Raw genomic sequence first — 17145 nt, 5'->3', positions numbered from 1 at the left:
GAGCGATATAGAGAGAGAGAGAGAGAGAGAAGGCTAATGAGAAGGTGGACAGCTGTCAACTATGAACGGAAGTATGCACGAGAACAGGCCATGACTCCAAACACAGGAATGTGTCTGTGTGTACTGGCACGGAGGAAACAGAACACTTTCTAGGTTCTAGGGAAATGTGCTCTAGGAAGGAATCTGAACCAGGTGAAGCTTGGACCATTTTCTCTATTGAGACAGTCAGTCTGATTAGAAGGCTTGAAGAGAGACATCCTATTTAGAAAAAAAAACATACACTCTACACATACATTATACTGCTTATCATTTATCCCATTATTTTAGAAATTAAATATATAAAAAGTAATTTACTCTTAACAATAGAAATATGAATAATATGAATAAGTGATCACAGTACAAATTGTTTACCAGTGGAATAATCTTTTGTTTATACGTGTGTGTGTGTGTGTGTGTGTGTGTGTGTGTGTGTGTGTGTGTGTGTGTGTGTGTGTGTGTGTGTGTGTGTGTGTGAGTGGATACAAACAAACAAACATACACACCCCATATATAGTGTATAATGTGAACCAGGAGCTGAGGCAAAACAAGCCTGTGTCAGTTTGTCACCTTGTTCTATACTAATGGACTCAAGCCTCTGTGAAGCCCTTATTGTAATCAGCTGTCAACTAGAGAGACAGATGGAGAGGGAGACAAAGAGCAGGAGAGGAAGACAGACTGAAAGAGCAGTGTAGAGAAAAAGATGGAGAGAGAGTGTGAGGAAATAGAACAAGTGGAAACAAGTGGGTAAATAATAGCTGGTGCTTTGGCCTGACACATAGTGGACAAAAAGAGGAATGCTGGAATTTAAGTTTTCTGAGCTGGAATTTAAATTTTCTGGAATTAAAGATTAAAGAAAAATAAGACAGTTATCTCAGCATAGCCCTTAATCTCGCTTTCTCCTTTTCCCATTCTTCGTTTATTCCTCATGGTCACCTACCAGTGCTCTCTTATTAGAAGCATCCATTACAGTTCTGCACTTATTAATTCTGTCAATTCCAAACCTTTTACACTGACAAGAAAAGCCACTTTGTTAAATGCCAACTTGTAAATAAGGGCTGATGGAATATTATAATCTAATCTTACCTAAACCTAACCACATTTCTCACCAGCCATTTATGCACGCAACCTAATGACATATCATAATGGAAAGAACGCAGGTTTCCTGTTCTACCACTAGAGGGCAGACACGATTAAGAGCAGGCTTTCCTGAGCTCAGCATTGAACTCAAGAGATACTGCTATTGGCTTTCTTTCAATGCCTACTAGCAATTCTGATGAAAACTGCAAAAAAGTGCATTGTTTTATTATCAATTATTCAGTTATATTATTCAAAACATATATTAAAGTTACAGTGAGGAACTTTTAACTGATTATGAAACCGTCTCAGATTAATACTGTTCCCTCTGTATTGGCTAATTTCTATAAAGTTATTCAGCATACTCGTCATCGGGCCTGCTGGAGGGAAGAGAGCCAATGGTGAACCAGAACCAGGACTGAGTGGAGCAGACTGTAAAACCCCTGCTGTGGCAAAATAAGATCTTTTCTAAAAGGTTCTCTGGTGCTCAGAAACACTACCACTTTTGTCCACAGGGACCGCCAAAATCGACACAAAATGAAAGTCCCTTCTAGTAACTTTTAAATAACAATAATTGTGACACTAAAATATAGAAACTCATACCACTCTTGATTAAGAAAGTTTGAATGCATCATTTAACATGCCTAACAGGAGGCTGCTATCCATTACACTGGGGCACAAACAGCGCTGCTGGGTTTAATGTTCTATGTTGCAAATTTGGGTAGGTTAAAGCCACTGAGAAGCTTGTGCAACACAGTTTGGTTTGTACAGCATCCAGAAAACTATTTCTTACAGCTTAATGGACACCAGATCACTTAGCAGAATATGGCCATGTGAAAGAGAAAGACATTTAAGGAGGGAATGATAGTGGGATATGACATTGGTTGTCATTATATGTTGAGCATCTGTGTATTTATCCACCTGCTGCACTACAACTCTGCTCTCTAATCTTCTTGGTTTCTCTAACCAACATCTGACTGATGTGCTCTGTGGCTCTTCAGTGGTCCGACCGACCCAAGCACGAGGTTAAGAATAGTCCTGTTAGTGTGGGCTAACTGCCAGAGGCATCTGTGGAGTGGTGAACCTCACGCTCACGGTGTGTGTGCGTGTGTGTGTGTGTGTATGTGTGTGTTAAGCTCCCTGGGAGAGTATGTTAGAGCGGACAAGGAGGAGTTTGGTGTAAAGGCATGCATTTTCCTCGTTCCATTTGTTTGATTGCATGTTGTATGCAAAAAAAATAGCAACCTTACACTGCAAATTTAAACTTGATATCCCCATCTTCTTTCAGTGTCCGCAAGTGCAACAAACTGTTCACCTGTCAAAGCTCTGTAAGTCTGTTAGCAAATTTACACATTATGCCAGACACGGTCTGTATAAAAGGTTATAGCCACATATCTAGACAGTGTCATCTGCTCTCAATGACAACATGAGACTCACCAGTCTTTCCACCTCCTGCTCACGGAGCCTCTCCTCTTTTTGGTGCTGGTGGTAGTCGGTCAGTTCCTCCTTCCCGCTCAGTGAGCTGATACTCCCCCTTCTTTCCCTGAAACCTCCTGGTGGGGTCACTCCTGCCTTTCCAAACGACTGCCTCCTCTCACCCAGCCCCATCCCAGGTTCCAGCCCTGCCTTTCCAAATGAAGACCTCCTCTCTCCAAATCCAAGCCCCGGGGAACCAGTATGCTCTAGGCCTACCCCTCTCCTCTCCCTCTCCCCGAAAGACAGGCCCACTCCTGCGGAGACTCCACGGCTTGCCAGCCGTTCCAGTTCTGGAGGGCTGGAACTCGTGCAGCCTATGGAGCCCACAGAGCTAGTAGAAGTCAGGCTGAGTTTTTTGGCCACGCGAGGAGAAGAGGAGCCCCCTGTTTTGGATGGGATGGTCACATCAGGTGGGGTCGGTGGGGAAGAGATAGTGGCTGTTGTGGAGGGCAAGTTCTTCGGGGAGGAGAGGGAGATGGACACAACACTTTCTCCATGATTTGTGTTCTGAATTTGATTCCTGTTGGAGGAAAGCTGGCTGGAGTTACTAGAGTTGTGGTTGAGGTCAGGGCTGGCATTCTGACTGTTGTTGTAGTGGTCTTTGCTATATTTGTAACCGCCAGCAACATCGGATCGACGAGGGGGCAGCGTTGACAAGGTCATAGCTCCGTTGTTGTTGTCACGGGGAGATTGGGACGGGCAGAGGCGTGGCAGCGAGCGACTGTGCCCTCCTCCCATCAGCCCATTCAGTGAGCCAGCTGAGTATTTCCTGGTTCTACTGCTGGGCACTGGCTCTTGGTTGCCATAGCTACGGCGGCCAAGACGGGGGCTCGAGGGCATGCTGGCTGCACCTCCTGTTGATGGAGTGCGGGATGAGGAGGAGGAGGGGGGAGGAAGAGACAGGAGGAAGCTATTGCTAGCATCAACAGAGGTGGAGGAGCCTCCGCCATTCCATGTGGACAGTGAAGAAGAGGAGCCCGGGTTGTGCAGCCGTCGGCTTTCGCTAATGACGAGGTTGTCCTGGTTGCGATTGGCCGAGGTGCGGGAGGACAGAGAAGAAGAAGGGTCGGATCGTCGTCCAGGGGAAAAAGAGGGAGGAGACTTCAAAGACATGGGCGCACGGTCCGAGCCATAGAACCGCCTTGCCTGGTCCTGATATGCTGATGAGGATGTGGTAGGACTGGTGATAGGTGAGGTGGGGGGAGACTAAGAGACAGAATGGAGAAAATATATATTATAACTTAAAACACTTATCACATCAAAAGATCTAATGCATAGAAAATATGACAAGTGGTAAGATAATGGTGAGGCTTATGTACAGTACCAGTCAAAAGTTTGGACACACCTTCTCATTCAACTACTTTGAAGAATCTAAAATATAAAACATATTCTGGTTTGTTGAGCATTTGTTTGTTTACCACATAATTCCATAATGTGTTCCTTCATAGTTTGGATGTCTTCAATATTAATCTACAATGTAGAAAAGAATAAAAATAAAAATAAAGAAAAGCCATTGAATGAGAAGGTGTGTCCAAACTTTTGACTGGTACTGTATATAACAGACTTCCACTTTTCCTTTAGCTGTAACGTAATGAATGAATCTTGTTTTGCCAATTGAACAGTATAGTAAAGCCCAGGATAAAGCCCTGGTTATCCATGTTTGGTCTTGTAGATAATGAGTAAACCCTGGTTAGACCTGTTTAGTCCAAGACAAACATTCAGGTCCCACCATATAAACTCAACAAGCCTTGTTGGAGCATGACGGCATAATAAATCCTGGAGTGGAGCTAAATGATGTCTGACCTGTGTCACGCTGAAGTAGGAGGGGTTCGCATTCCCGTTGGCTCTCAGGCTGTTCTCCAGGGCAATCTTCTTGCGCTGCAGGGTGTCCATCAAGTCCCGGAGCTCGGAGGCTGATCGCATGCCCCGAGCACTGTTGGTGCCGCCCACAACCGCATGGCTATAGTCGCTGCTAAACTTCAAATAGTCTGAAGGTGGGAAAGAGATATAATGCAAAATAAATTGAATGAATAATAAGGGGAAGCATAGATACACAAGTACAGGTGAACATTCAGGAGTATGAGAAACAGAGATTTAAATAAATATATAAATGGGGAACCAGAGAGGAGCTGGAGAGAAATTGAGTTAAGGGAGAAAGAAAAACAAGAGTACAAATACAAAACAAGAGAAAAGCACTATGGCTGGGATAAGAAATAGGGAGTAACAGAAAAACAAGACGAGAGTAGAAGGAAAATGATGACAGAAAGAGAGAGAGAGAGAGAGAGGCTGTATAATGTACCTGAAGCTAAATCTATTCATAGGAGGGTGCTGACTGCAGAACAAACCCAACCAAAAACAATCTGCAACTGGCAGCGATTCCTCCAGAATAGGAGTCAACTCTCTCTCACACACACACACACACTCTTGCACAAAACCATCCATTAGATCCAAGACAAACATTTGAAATCTAACTCCACTTCTGTTCCCTAGAGTAGGATTTTGTGAAATGAAAAAGACCACAAAATATTCTGGAGTACCCTCAAGAGGCCCCCGCCCTTCCTAAAGCCTTTTATTTAAAGCAGCTTCAGCAGTGAGGGGGTCTTTTTTCCAAACCTCAACTGAGTCAGTGAAATTTTGCAGGAAGGTAGTAGTATTGCAGATTAATAGCACTATTTCTACTTTTCTGTGCAGACTTTAAAACCAAAGTACCTTCTTAGATATCATCAGAAATGCAGGTGAAACAATAGGAAGAGGGTAGTAGAAAGTAGCTCGTGAGAAACCTGCCGAGTGTTTTTAATTTATCTGTGGCTTTATGTGGAAAAGGAGCCGTTATAATGTTCAAGCTCAGACCACCCACTGTTTAACTGTCCCAAACACACACACACACAAAAAAGCTTTCCTACAACTCACAACTGTGGTTCCGCCTGACAGAAACGCACACATGTGTACTTCCCATGTGTACGTATGCTAAGAGTGTACATATGTGTTGAAGAATTTAGGCACAGTTGGGAATATTCAACTACTACGCCTACTCCTCTGTGAGAAAATGTCAAACCCTAAATGGTGGAGAGAAATGAGGCAGAAAATGAAAGGCATCATAAGATCTAGAGACACACACACGCAGGGTGTTTGTGTCCATACATGGTCAGATTTATACTGGAGGCCTGGCGTGCATCAAGTCCGTTCTATCGTGACTATTCTCCTCAGTGCCCAGCTCGTTTTGTGAGAGCCTTCGCTTTAGGTGCATGCGCAGAGTGTGAGTTTTGGCAATCATGAGGATAAAAGGTCAAGATTTTTTAGCTGCCTGTAAAAACAAGTTTCCAAAGTGTGTGTGTGAGAGATGTAAGTCATATCTACAAAAACATCAGAGAAGCAGGGGAGACAGGAGTGCATTCCTTATATCTAGGAGTTTAAAGAGCAAGGATTCCACTGATTACGGCACGCACACACACACACACCTTGCTCAAAGCCCGATCAATCACTAAGGAGACAGCGGAGTCCAGCTGTATCACCATGGAAATGGAGAGGCACCAGATGACAATAACATTCCTATATGCTTTGAATTTAAGTTTGAGCATGTGTGTGACAGTGAGAGTATATGTTTAGGAAACACTGGTAAGAGGGCTGAAAGAAGTAACTGCCCCCCCCCACTTTACCCTTTAGTCTGACTGACACACACACTCAAGATTAACATGCCAATGTCACACACACACACACACACACACACACACACACACACACACACACACACACACACACACACACACACACACACACACACACACACACACACACACACACACACACACACACACACACACACACACACACCTGTCTAGGTCGTGTGTACCTGTAACTTCACCCTGAGATCCTGGTCAGGAAATTGGAGCAAATATATTTGTGGGGACAGATGTTGCATGAGAAGAATAAGCTGATGAAGAGCTACAAGGGAAGAACAGGTGAAAAGCAGATGGAATAGATGAGTGATGTGAGGAAGGAGGAAGGGAGGTAGAAGAGGAGATGGTGATGTGGCAGAAAAAAGAGGGAGGAGAAACAAAGGGAAAGAACAGGGATCAAGTGCAGGTCATGGGTCAGTGAAGAGGTTTAGCCGCCCTCTGTGTGTGTTTGTGTTTGTGTGTACCTGTGTTATAGGCTAAAGCTGACACAGGGCTCTTTTGTGGAAGCATGCTCTTCATTCTGCTCGCCTCCTCTGGATGGTTGAACCGGAAGAAATAAGACTTACCCAGACACAGGGAATAGCCTGGAGATAAAAACACAGACACGTAAGTTAAAAATAGAGATACAACTCATATTTACAGAGACAGAAGTTGAGTACGCTACACTCAGAGTGTAGTATAAAGAAAGTAGTACAGACTTACTCCAGGATCAAAAAAACTAATTGTAAGCATGTGATTCATGGCATTTGTGTAAGTGTGGCACAAACATCCGAAACAAAGACTCTTGCGGAGCACAAAACTTACTAGACCATGGTGACATACAGTATATGAGGAATACATTAAAAGCTATTGTATGTATGAAGAGGCAGTTGAAAGTACAGTTTTTATTTTTTTGTATTCACAGCCAGAAACACACTTGCACACTTTCGTGCACAGCCAGCCATTCCGGACCACAGTGTTTGCTCTGGCAATCAATTAGCCGGAGAGGGCCAGGTATTAAACAAGATGTCAGGGTCACAACCTCTGTAATACACACAGACAGCCACAGCTGTCCAAATACCTCAGAACGGAAAGGGAGAGAGCCGACACACACACACACACACACACATACACACACACACACACACACACACACACACACACACACACACAAAAGATCCGATGCAGGACAAGTGAAAAAGTAGAAAGACAGCAAAGAGGAGAGAAGATCACAAGACTGGCTCGTAAACAAAGAGTTCCCCCTCTTTTGTCTTCTCACACACACACACACACTCTCTTTGCTCTCTCCATTCTTTCACCCTCCACCCCCGGGGGTAGAAGCTTCAGATAAGCATTACAGTAAACCCCCACAATGTTAGCATGTGTGTAAAAGGCTAAAAAAGCACCTCCTTAATAGCTCCATTACAGTTACATCAGATTCCTTGGACCTGAAGTCAGACACAGCCACTGAGGCGAGAAGGGGGGATAGCGAGAGGGCGAATGGAAAAAGACTGAATGGAAAAATGTCAATGTTGTTTTTACTTTTCTTTTCCCCTTCTCTCATTCTCATCTCTTTTTCATCTTGTTCTTTCTCACTCTCAGTCTTATGTCCAGTTTCACAAACACCTCCACTGAAAACTTGTGCTAATGGTCAAATTCGCGATTACAGGTTAGCTAGGTCATGTCTGTCTAGACGTTGCCTTAGCAGATTTTGCTGCCTTCAAAGCTGTAATTCCTCCACACAGGGGGGGACATGAGTGCTGTGGTGAGGTGGCGTTAACACACACACACACACACACACACACACACACACACACACACACACACACACACACACACACACACACACACACACACACACACACACACACACACACACACACACACACACAAAACAGTGTAAGAAATGTTTTAGTCTACACAGCTGGACTGTGAACTTCTCAAATACATACCCATGTAAACACAGTCTTGCAGGTCTGGGCGCAAACTGTGAAACTGTGGCTTCACAAAAGATGTGTGTTTTGTAAGTAAGATGAGAGAAAAACAGACACACACGTGTCATGTGTGGGAATGATCTAATGATATGCGTTTCTCATTACTGGACATGAGTAATGTTTGTGCATGTCTTCTTCAAAATGTTGTGCATGCTCATGTATCTGTGTGTGGAGACATGTCTCTTAACAGTGTCTGCCTAATGACTCACAGTAACTCTCAGTATTTAGCAGAGAAGCCACCAAACAGGAATACACACACACACACACACACACACACACACACACACACACACACACACACACACACACACACACACACACACACACACACACACACACACTGCCAGCTCTTGTAAAAATCTAATTTCCTAACCTCAATAGCCTCACCATGTTCCACCTTTAAAGTGGAGGATAAAGTGTGTCGCCATGATTTGTTCACAGCCCCCACTCCTCCCGTCTATCTAATTTCCTCTCAGTACTTCTTAGCTAACAAATAACAACTAGCTAATCCCGTCCTCCTTCAGCATAAACAAATACAAGCAGTATGTGTGCGTTTGAAAAAACAAAAACAAAGAATGGATTAGAAATTCAATAATTGTACATATATCTATATATAAACCCTGATGATTCAACCTTTTTATATCACTTCTTGCTTCTTTTTTTTTTAGACACAGAAAACTGGATTAGTATGAAAAAAAAAACCCCAACCTTTTCCTAACCCTTACTCCTAAAATCCATCTGTGGTAAGATTACAAGGGAACACAGAGCATCCGCCACATTCAATCAAAAAATGCTTATTTTAACTGCTTGCACACAAACTAAATTTAAGTCTGCTGTCCTAAATAAGTTGCACATGAACCCATGCAAAGTCCCTTTTACACACACACACACACACACACACACACACACACACACACACACACACACAGACACACACACACACACACACACACACACACAGACACACACACAGACACACACACACACACACACACACAGACACACACACAGACACACACGTTTAATCTCATTTACACGTTCACTTGTTTACCAGCAAATTGAGTTTGCCTCCCACAACAAAGCATTCATCCCCCGACACAAACATATGGACAGACCCTCTCCAACAACAAGAAAACTGGAAATTAGTCTGTACATACATTTATAGGATAATTTAAAGTTTGTGATCTACAAAGGGAGACCTCAGAGTCTTTGAGGGCACAGATGTAGGAGCAGTATCAAATCTGGAGCCAATTTTTGTTTCCATGTAGATCTGAGGGACCCAAACTACACTCTCACCACAGTGTTATGGAAGGGGAAACTCAAAGCTGTTTCTCTATTTGGTTAACATAAGTGGAAGAAATGCCAAATTGAGACCATTAGGTTAGAATGAAAGATAAACCAATGACAGAGAACCCAATGTAAAAACAACTTCTTGGATGAAACTCTCTTACCTTACCTACCTGCTAATTGGTTGTGGTTTGAAATGCAAAGTAATCACCAAAATCTAAAGTAATCATTGAAAATGTCCAAATGCACTCAATACATTTTTTTGAAAAACTGGTTGCCTTCAAAGTGTTGCTTTTGTCACTTAAATCTTAATGGAACTGAGCTTAAAACTTACTTTACTCATTCATGAAAAGATGCATACACACACACTACGTCCCAGTAGGAGTGATAATTGGCCTCAAAACCACAAATGAACCCTCTCTGGGGCACAAGGGTCCAGCAGTACCATCGTAAAAGAAACAGACTGGTCTTTCTCAGGGGAGTCGGTCTAGATTAGTTTAGACACTCAGTCACACTGCAGTCAGTCACACACACACACACACACACACACACACACACACACACACACACACACACACACACACACACACACACACACACACACACACACACAAACACACATATCTAGCTCTTCACCACAGGCTCAGTAGATATCTGAAATCAATCCATCGACCCACCCCACTTCTCCCAAGCAAAGGGAACAACAACAACCATAGAATATAATCTATAAACATACCTCTAATCTACCAGAAAGAAAAGGTAAACACAAACACCATGCAAACTGATAACAGATCATTTATTTCTTACTCATCTTGTTTATAGGTTACTATTTGTTTTATAAAAGTCCCCCAAAAATGTGCTGAAGGCAGGCAGTTGAAAGACCTGTGAACACAATACCATCCATGACAATGAGGCAGGTTTTGTTTTCAGGTGTCAGGTATCCTGACCACTGAGCCTGCCCTCACAGCCCCATGGGCTGCTTCTCTTTGTCACATACACTCAAACCACACCAAGTCTGTGAACTTGCCAGCTCATTTATGATCATTCAAAAGCTGCGGACAATATGCTCCAACCAACAGGTCGTGATGAAATGCCTCGGAAAGATGGTGAAAAGTTGTGAAAATAATTGTCTTCTTAAACAACACCATGTGAAGCTGGCTTTACAGTCTTATACCCTTTTTTAAAAAGCAAAAAGCAGTAGTAGTATTACCATTGCTCAATGGTGACAGATGGGACTCAACTTGTATCTGTGATGGCTTCTACTGCAGCCAATCAGAAGGGAGGAAGGAACATCAATAATATCAGCTGTTGAGCCCATGCATGGCCGGTAAAATGAGCCAACTCCGCTCATACGACAAGGTTCAAATAAACAAATGTATCGACTGATCGGGATAACAGAACCTTGCCTAACCTTTTCAGAGAGCACGAGAGGCTATATTTCAAAACACTGTGTTCATAAAACCCATGAGCGCGGTCAGCATTGCTGGTTTGTATATGAATGAGCCATCCTTTGCATAACTCTGTGCGTAGGAGAGTATAAGCCAAACCCAAGTCAAACACACTCACCAGACAGACAGACAGATGGATGGATAGCCTGCAACACACTAACCATTACATTACATTACATTACAGTCATTTAGCAGACGCTTTTATCCAAAGCGACTTACAGGAAGTGTATTCAACATAGGTATTCAAGAGAACTACTAGTCACCAGAAGTCATAAGTGCATCTCCTTTCTTAAACAAGCATCTTAAAGCATAAACCAGAGCAAAAGTACAGTGCAGAGGCAAATTACTACGAAAACAATAATTGCAACAGACTAATACGAATATAATAAGTGCTACAAACTACTACGAATAGGATAAGTGCAGTAAACTAATAGGAACAACCTTAGTCCGTTCATGAAAACATAGTGGGGGTATAGCCATAGACTGTATAGAAGGGCTTATAGCCTTAGTATGAAATAAGCCTAACTCAAAAAGATGCAGTGCACTGAAGTAGAGTAAATGCATTTACATGTCACATGATTGTGTTACATAAATAAAATAAAATAGATTTAAATAAAATAAAATAGTTTTTTTCTGTCTGTAAATATTATATTTCAGTTATTTTGTTTTTCTACTGTTTTTATTGCTTATTTATAATACTTGTTTTTTTATTTTTATTTTTTATTTTTTATTTTTATCTTGTCTTTCTTTACTATGTCTCTTGTGTGCACTTTAACTCTATGCTGCTGTAAGCCTGCAAATGTCCCCGCTGCGGGACTAATAAAGGATTATCTTATCTTATCTTATCTTATCTTACTTTTTTGTTGGAAGTTAACTAACAAAATAAAAGTCCGTTACCTTGCGAGTCCCATCCAGTGAGCAGGTTTCACGACAATAACAACTATTTTCTTTCTTTCAACGTGCTGAATGAATTAAAATGACAAGAGCTCAAATTAACTTTGTGTTCTAGAATATGTAAAACAAAGCTTAGCTAGACTCCTGAAGATGCCTGTGTTGTTGTTGTTGTCTCTCTCTCTCTCTCTCTCTCTCTCTCTCTCTCTCTCTCTCTCTCTCTCTCTCTCTCTCTCTCTCTCTCTCCTGCGTGCTGCCTTCTCAGCCGTCTTGACTCCGTGTGTAACAAAGTTCACTGGTTTACCATCCAGGAGGCTCAGTATGGGACTGTACCAACTCTCGGTGAAAAAGGGGTGAGAGGTTCAAGATTTACGAGAGCAAACTATTTAAAATACTGTCGAGGAACACAAGAGCAATGTTGAAGGTTCAGAGATTCAAAACGCAAAATAAAAGAGAATAAAACAGGATTCTAAGTGATGAAAAACATATTTAAACTATCAGCGTAATACCCCATCGCCCTAATCTAGATTTGGTAGGTTCAATGACTATTAGACAGAGAGGTATTTGGTGAACGCCCCCTAAGCTTTTCTTTGTCTACCTATTATTTTCTCTCTTTTCTTTGACATACCTTTGACCAGTGCAGCCCCAAAACAGCTGGACTGAAGCAGAAACCTGGTGGCTTGCTTCGATTATAATGACAAACCAATTTATTTAACAATTAATTAATTTAAATTGAGCCAAAGCAACAGTGGAGAACAGTTTGGGGGAATGCCAGACAGACTGACTGGCTACATAAAAAATGGAAGATTCTGGGAGGGAGTAAAGCAAGAAAGAAAAAAAAGAAAACTATTAAATTCTCCCCAAGCCTCAGTCAAGGGTAGTCTCTCCAACGATTTATTGCAGAAGAAGAAAGCCTGTAGTTATACAGCTTGTTTGTAACTGTTGTTATGCCGGACCATGATTTCTGGTGTCATCATTGGAAATCTACTATTATGCTCTATGAACATAAGTGACTTCCAGCTGTTTAAGTTAGTTAGGAGTGAAGCTGATGTGATTCCAGGTCAAGCTCCGAAGTCCCAAATACAGAACAGATCACTTCCTAAACATAGCTAATCATCTCCAGACAGCTCCACAGTGTGCATGTGTGTGTCAGTGTGTGTGGTTAGACTAACTGAGGCCAGAGGATATTCTTGAAATATGTTCTCTCTCTCTCTCTCTCTCCATCATTTTCCAAACCATGCCCTTTTGACTTTTTTTAACCCTTTTTTTCTCTTTCAGTCCTTCTCTCCACCCCTGCGACTTCACAAAGCCCTGTAGCCTCGTGTTTGTAAACACACCGAGATGATGTCAATATTTGAATCGGCCAGGCACAGCGGGAAGATAAATAGGCCTGTCAATATTTAACTTGAAATGGCCAGGCCACACAGGCTACAATGAAAAGGAGAAAGGGGTACACAGAAAGGACAGATACATGGAGAAGGAGAAGCCAGTGCGAATAAAACAGTCAAACAAGGAGTGCTCTGCTACTCAGTTAATCCATAAAAAGGTAATTTGGGGAAAGAGAGAAGAAGAGAGAGGGCATACAGACGAGAGATCAAGATACTGGGAGACAAAAAACAGACACAGCCACATGGGCAGGGGTGGACAGAATGATAAGAAAAGTTATGCGTTAGAGTTTGGGAGGATACTCTGTTTGTGTGTGTGTGTGTGTCTGCAAGTTTTCTGCAGTCTCCTATACCAGAATTTGATGTGCAGGGTATGCTCTGCCATTGCTGGAAGCTGTGACTCACTGTAGCAGCTAGCTGTTCCAAACCACAAGGCATTAAACCAAACCAGAGGTACATGCACATCCACTACATCATTTAAAACACATATACAAACACGTAGAAATGCTCACACACACACACACACACACACATAGGCCCATACATTTATGTGAAATACACAAACAGAAAAAACACACATACTGTACATAGTGCCGTTCATGCACATCAGCACAATGTTAACTGTGCGCATATTACTCATACACACACTGAAAGGAATCCAAGTTAACCAAACCACAAACTAACCACTCTTTCTCTCTGTCACACTCGGAGGAGTTATTACTGTAAAAAGGCACACTCAATGAAATTGAGTCAACTTTCACTCCACCTATTTCACTGACCAGTAGGTGGCAGTATATCAAACATGTACATGCGTTTGCCTGGTTTTGCGCAAGCAAATGAAACACCTGATGTTGAGTGCATGGGCCCTCTCTGAAATTGGTGTGAGCTATACTGTGTGTGTGTGTGTGTGTGTGTGTGTGTGTGTGTGTGTGTGTGTGTGTGTGTGTGTGTGTGTGTGTGTGTGTGTGTGTGTGTGTGTGTGTGTGTCTTACCCTGTGTGAGTGGTGTGGGCACAGTGACCTGTACTCCATCCAGACTGCAGAGGTGACCACAGGGGTCAAGGGTCACCACCCCTCCTGTTACAGGTAATGAATAGAAAGTAGGTGATCAGTATACATTCAGTTTTAATTAAAGTTACTGAAGTTTCTACATCATCCCTTACTCAGATTACTTAAATATAACAAACACACAAAGTGCTGCTATTTCTATCTTCCCTACAAGGCTTTGGTCTGAATGCTAAGCGTAGTAATTATATAGGATGTATCACACAGCAACAAAAAAAAGCATCAATGCAATCAATCACTCGGCCTCTCCCTGTTTCTTTAAAGATAATTGTCTGTCATTCACACAATACACTAACAAAGTATTGAAAGATATAAAGCTTAATAGTTCACTCAATGCTATATTTATCTATCCTTATTATTATTCAAACAAATTAAAGATTGTGCCAGTGTGATGTGGTAATTCTAACAGATTATGTTGCAGTTTTGTTAAAAAAGACAGAAGGCTCTTGCATGTTTTACTTACTATATTTAGCAGATTATCTCTTTACAGGTTTGACAAAATGTTTAAAAAAATTGTAATCTCACTTTTTAGGCAGATTTGTTTTTAGTAGATTCAGTATTTTCTATTCAGAAGCTTTGTTAAATAAATTAGTCATTGGTGAACACAATGTACAGCTGTAGACCGGGTAGAAATCTTAGTAAACACTTGCCGTCCCGAAATGACAACCATTTAATTCAGAGGCCTGGCAATTATATGAATTCATTTTGTGCTGAGTGAACTGACATCAACCTTCATTGAAGATGAGACAGTGCTCCGCCTCGATGCCAGGACCCTGGATAGTGATATCTTGAGGAATTGGAGCATCTTCTCGGCCAATACGGGTCACCCCTGGAACATCAATTAATATGCAAATATAAATGATAGAAAATATAGATCAGGTTGGATAAAACTCATTACTAGTAGACAACATCTTTATAAGTAAATAAAAAAATGAAACAAATGCAAATGTCTTTTTGAATTACATGGGTGGTCTGTGATCCACACTTTAAAGGGGCACTTTAGTATTATCAATTTCAATTTGTTATTCTTCTTCACTAGACACATTTTGGAGAAAAAGAAACCCTCAGTTCTCCTAAAATGGCTTGTTCACATTGTTGGCATTCCTCACTGAAATGGATTGGCACACCGAGCTGGGAGAATGTGAGGTTGGGGCAATGTTGTAGAGGTTACGAAAGACACATAATGACGTAAAATATGAAATGTCACAATGCTGACTTCCATCTAACACATTTTTAAACTGGACTGCTCTCATGGCTGAGGAGGCGAAACAAAAAGAGTCTGTCCCTCTGTATTAGGAATACAATGAGAGCTTTGTGATCCGCACAAGACATGTATACTCTAACAGTGTATGTGAAAGTCACGAGTGTTATCTAAGGACAGATATTCACTTAAGTTAAACACTTTTAATCTAATGTTAGTTTGTATTAGCTTTCCGTCTACTGTCTGCAGGTATTGAATTATAATAATTTGTACAAGCTTGTCTTTCATTATATCATGTTGTAGATCTAACTATCTTTGCTTCCATCTCTTCGCTGTCATGTGTTTGGCAAACTTGCTGGAATATTTATTAAGCTATGGCACCTGTGGCTTGCTGATTTATGTGTGTGTGTGTGTGTGTGTGTGTGTGTGTGTGTGTGTGTGTGTGTGTGTGTGTGTGTGTGTGTGTGTGTGTGTGTCTGTGTCTGTGCATGAGAGAAGGGGGAGAGTAATTGAGGGAGAATGAGGACACCTGTGGATGGCTGATGATAGAGAAACTATAAATACTGTAATCATCATGTGTATTTGGCTTTGCTAGAACTGATTTGAATACTTCTCTCAGGAATAGTGTGGATTTCAGTCTTTTTTGTTTAATTGCTGCCTTCTCTCTGTTATAGTAGACATTGTCATGGAACCATGTAGTTTGAGTCATCTCTGTTTTATGGCTCTTTGGATGGCAGTCTGTTAGCGCAGTGTTGTACTCAATTTTGTGGTTAAATGTGGGTTCAGTCTGCACACTAACATATAAGTGGGTTCCTTTTTTGTCCCCAATGACATAAAAATGAATAACCAGGGATGTGGATTTAGTAATTAGTTTAAATACGTGTTGTCAGTCTAAGGGAGCCCTGTGGTAGGAAGTAGTGTTGGCTCCACGTTCTCACTTTATTGTGACCCAGCATAGTATCACTTTCCCCTATCATAGTGTGCCCTCCACACACACACATACGCAAACTTCTCCAGTAACCATGGAAATGAAGCGATGGATGGGCAGGGAGAGGGCAAAAAGAGGGGAGAAGTAGAGTTTGAGTCAACTCTAAAACAACTCTTTAATCCTGGGCATTGGGTAGAAGAATGGCTACTGTATGACCTGATAATCCTAACCCATGGAGTATGTGTTTCTATTCTGTATGTGTGTGTGTGTGTGTGTGTGTGTGTGTGTGTGTGTGTGTGTGCGTGTGTGTGTGTGTTTACCTTCTTTTAGTGGCAGCAGGGTGATTGCCACACTGAGCCTTCCACTGCCCAGGCTCACCAGATGTGGGGTGGCTGTCTGGACCTTCAGCCCCTTCCCTGTGTCAATCAGGTCCAGAGGTGGAGACTACAAGCATCAGACAGATTAGAAAGATAATTTTCACTCACAGTGTATTTAGCATGATTATATTCTTCATTCAAAGACTAGAAAAACATGCACCACAATGTAACTTGACCTTAAAATCATACTGCAGAGTGCTATTTCTTTTATTTATTGAATTTACTTGTAAATTACATAAAATGCTTGTGTGTGTTTGCGTATATATATATTCTCTCACCTTGGGTTCGACTGGAGACATTTGATCTGACTCCGGTTGAAACATCA

General features: G+C 41.8%; 1 protein-coding gene across 4 annotated transcripts in view; it reads right to left on the bottom strand.

Annotated features, from left to right (window-relative positions):
* Window positions 1–17145, bottom strand: part of phldb2b (pleckstrin homology-like domain, family B, member 2b) — a 35170-nt gene extending 18025 nt beyond the window's left edge. For 3 of the 4 annotated variants that reach the window (XM_054622858.1, XM_054622861.1, XM_054622860.1), the window contains exons 1-4: window positions 11872–12028; window positions 6731–6850; window positions 4393–4577; window positions 2551–3795 (exon numbers count right to left, since the gene is read on the bottom strand). In XM_054622858.1, coding sequence (XP_054478833.1) covers window positions 2551–3795; window positions 4393–4577; window positions 6731–6785 — 1485 coding nt within the window. In that variant the 5' untranslated portion in view covers window positions 6786–6850; window positions 11872–12028. Of the gene's footprint in view, window positions 1–2550; window positions 3796–4392; window positions 4578–6730; window positions 6851–11871; window positions 12029–14242; window positions 14327–15044; window positions 15144–16763; window positions 16888–17098 lie in introns of those variants that run through there. The other variant, XM_054622862.1, reaches the window with a different exon arrangement.

The sequence above is a fragment of the Anoplopoma fimbria genome, chromosome 21, assembly GCF_027596085.1.
Source record: "Anoplopoma fimbria isolate UVic2021 breed Golden Eagle Sablefish chromosome 21, Afim_UVic_2022, whole genome shotgun sequence".
NCBI classification, from domain to species: Eukaryota; Metazoa; Chordata; class Actinopteri; order Perciformes; family Anoplopomatidae; genus Anoplopoma; species Anoplopoma fimbria.
The sequence above is the reverse complement of the archived record's forward strand: the minus strand, read 5'-3'. Positions and strand labels throughout refer to the sequence as shown.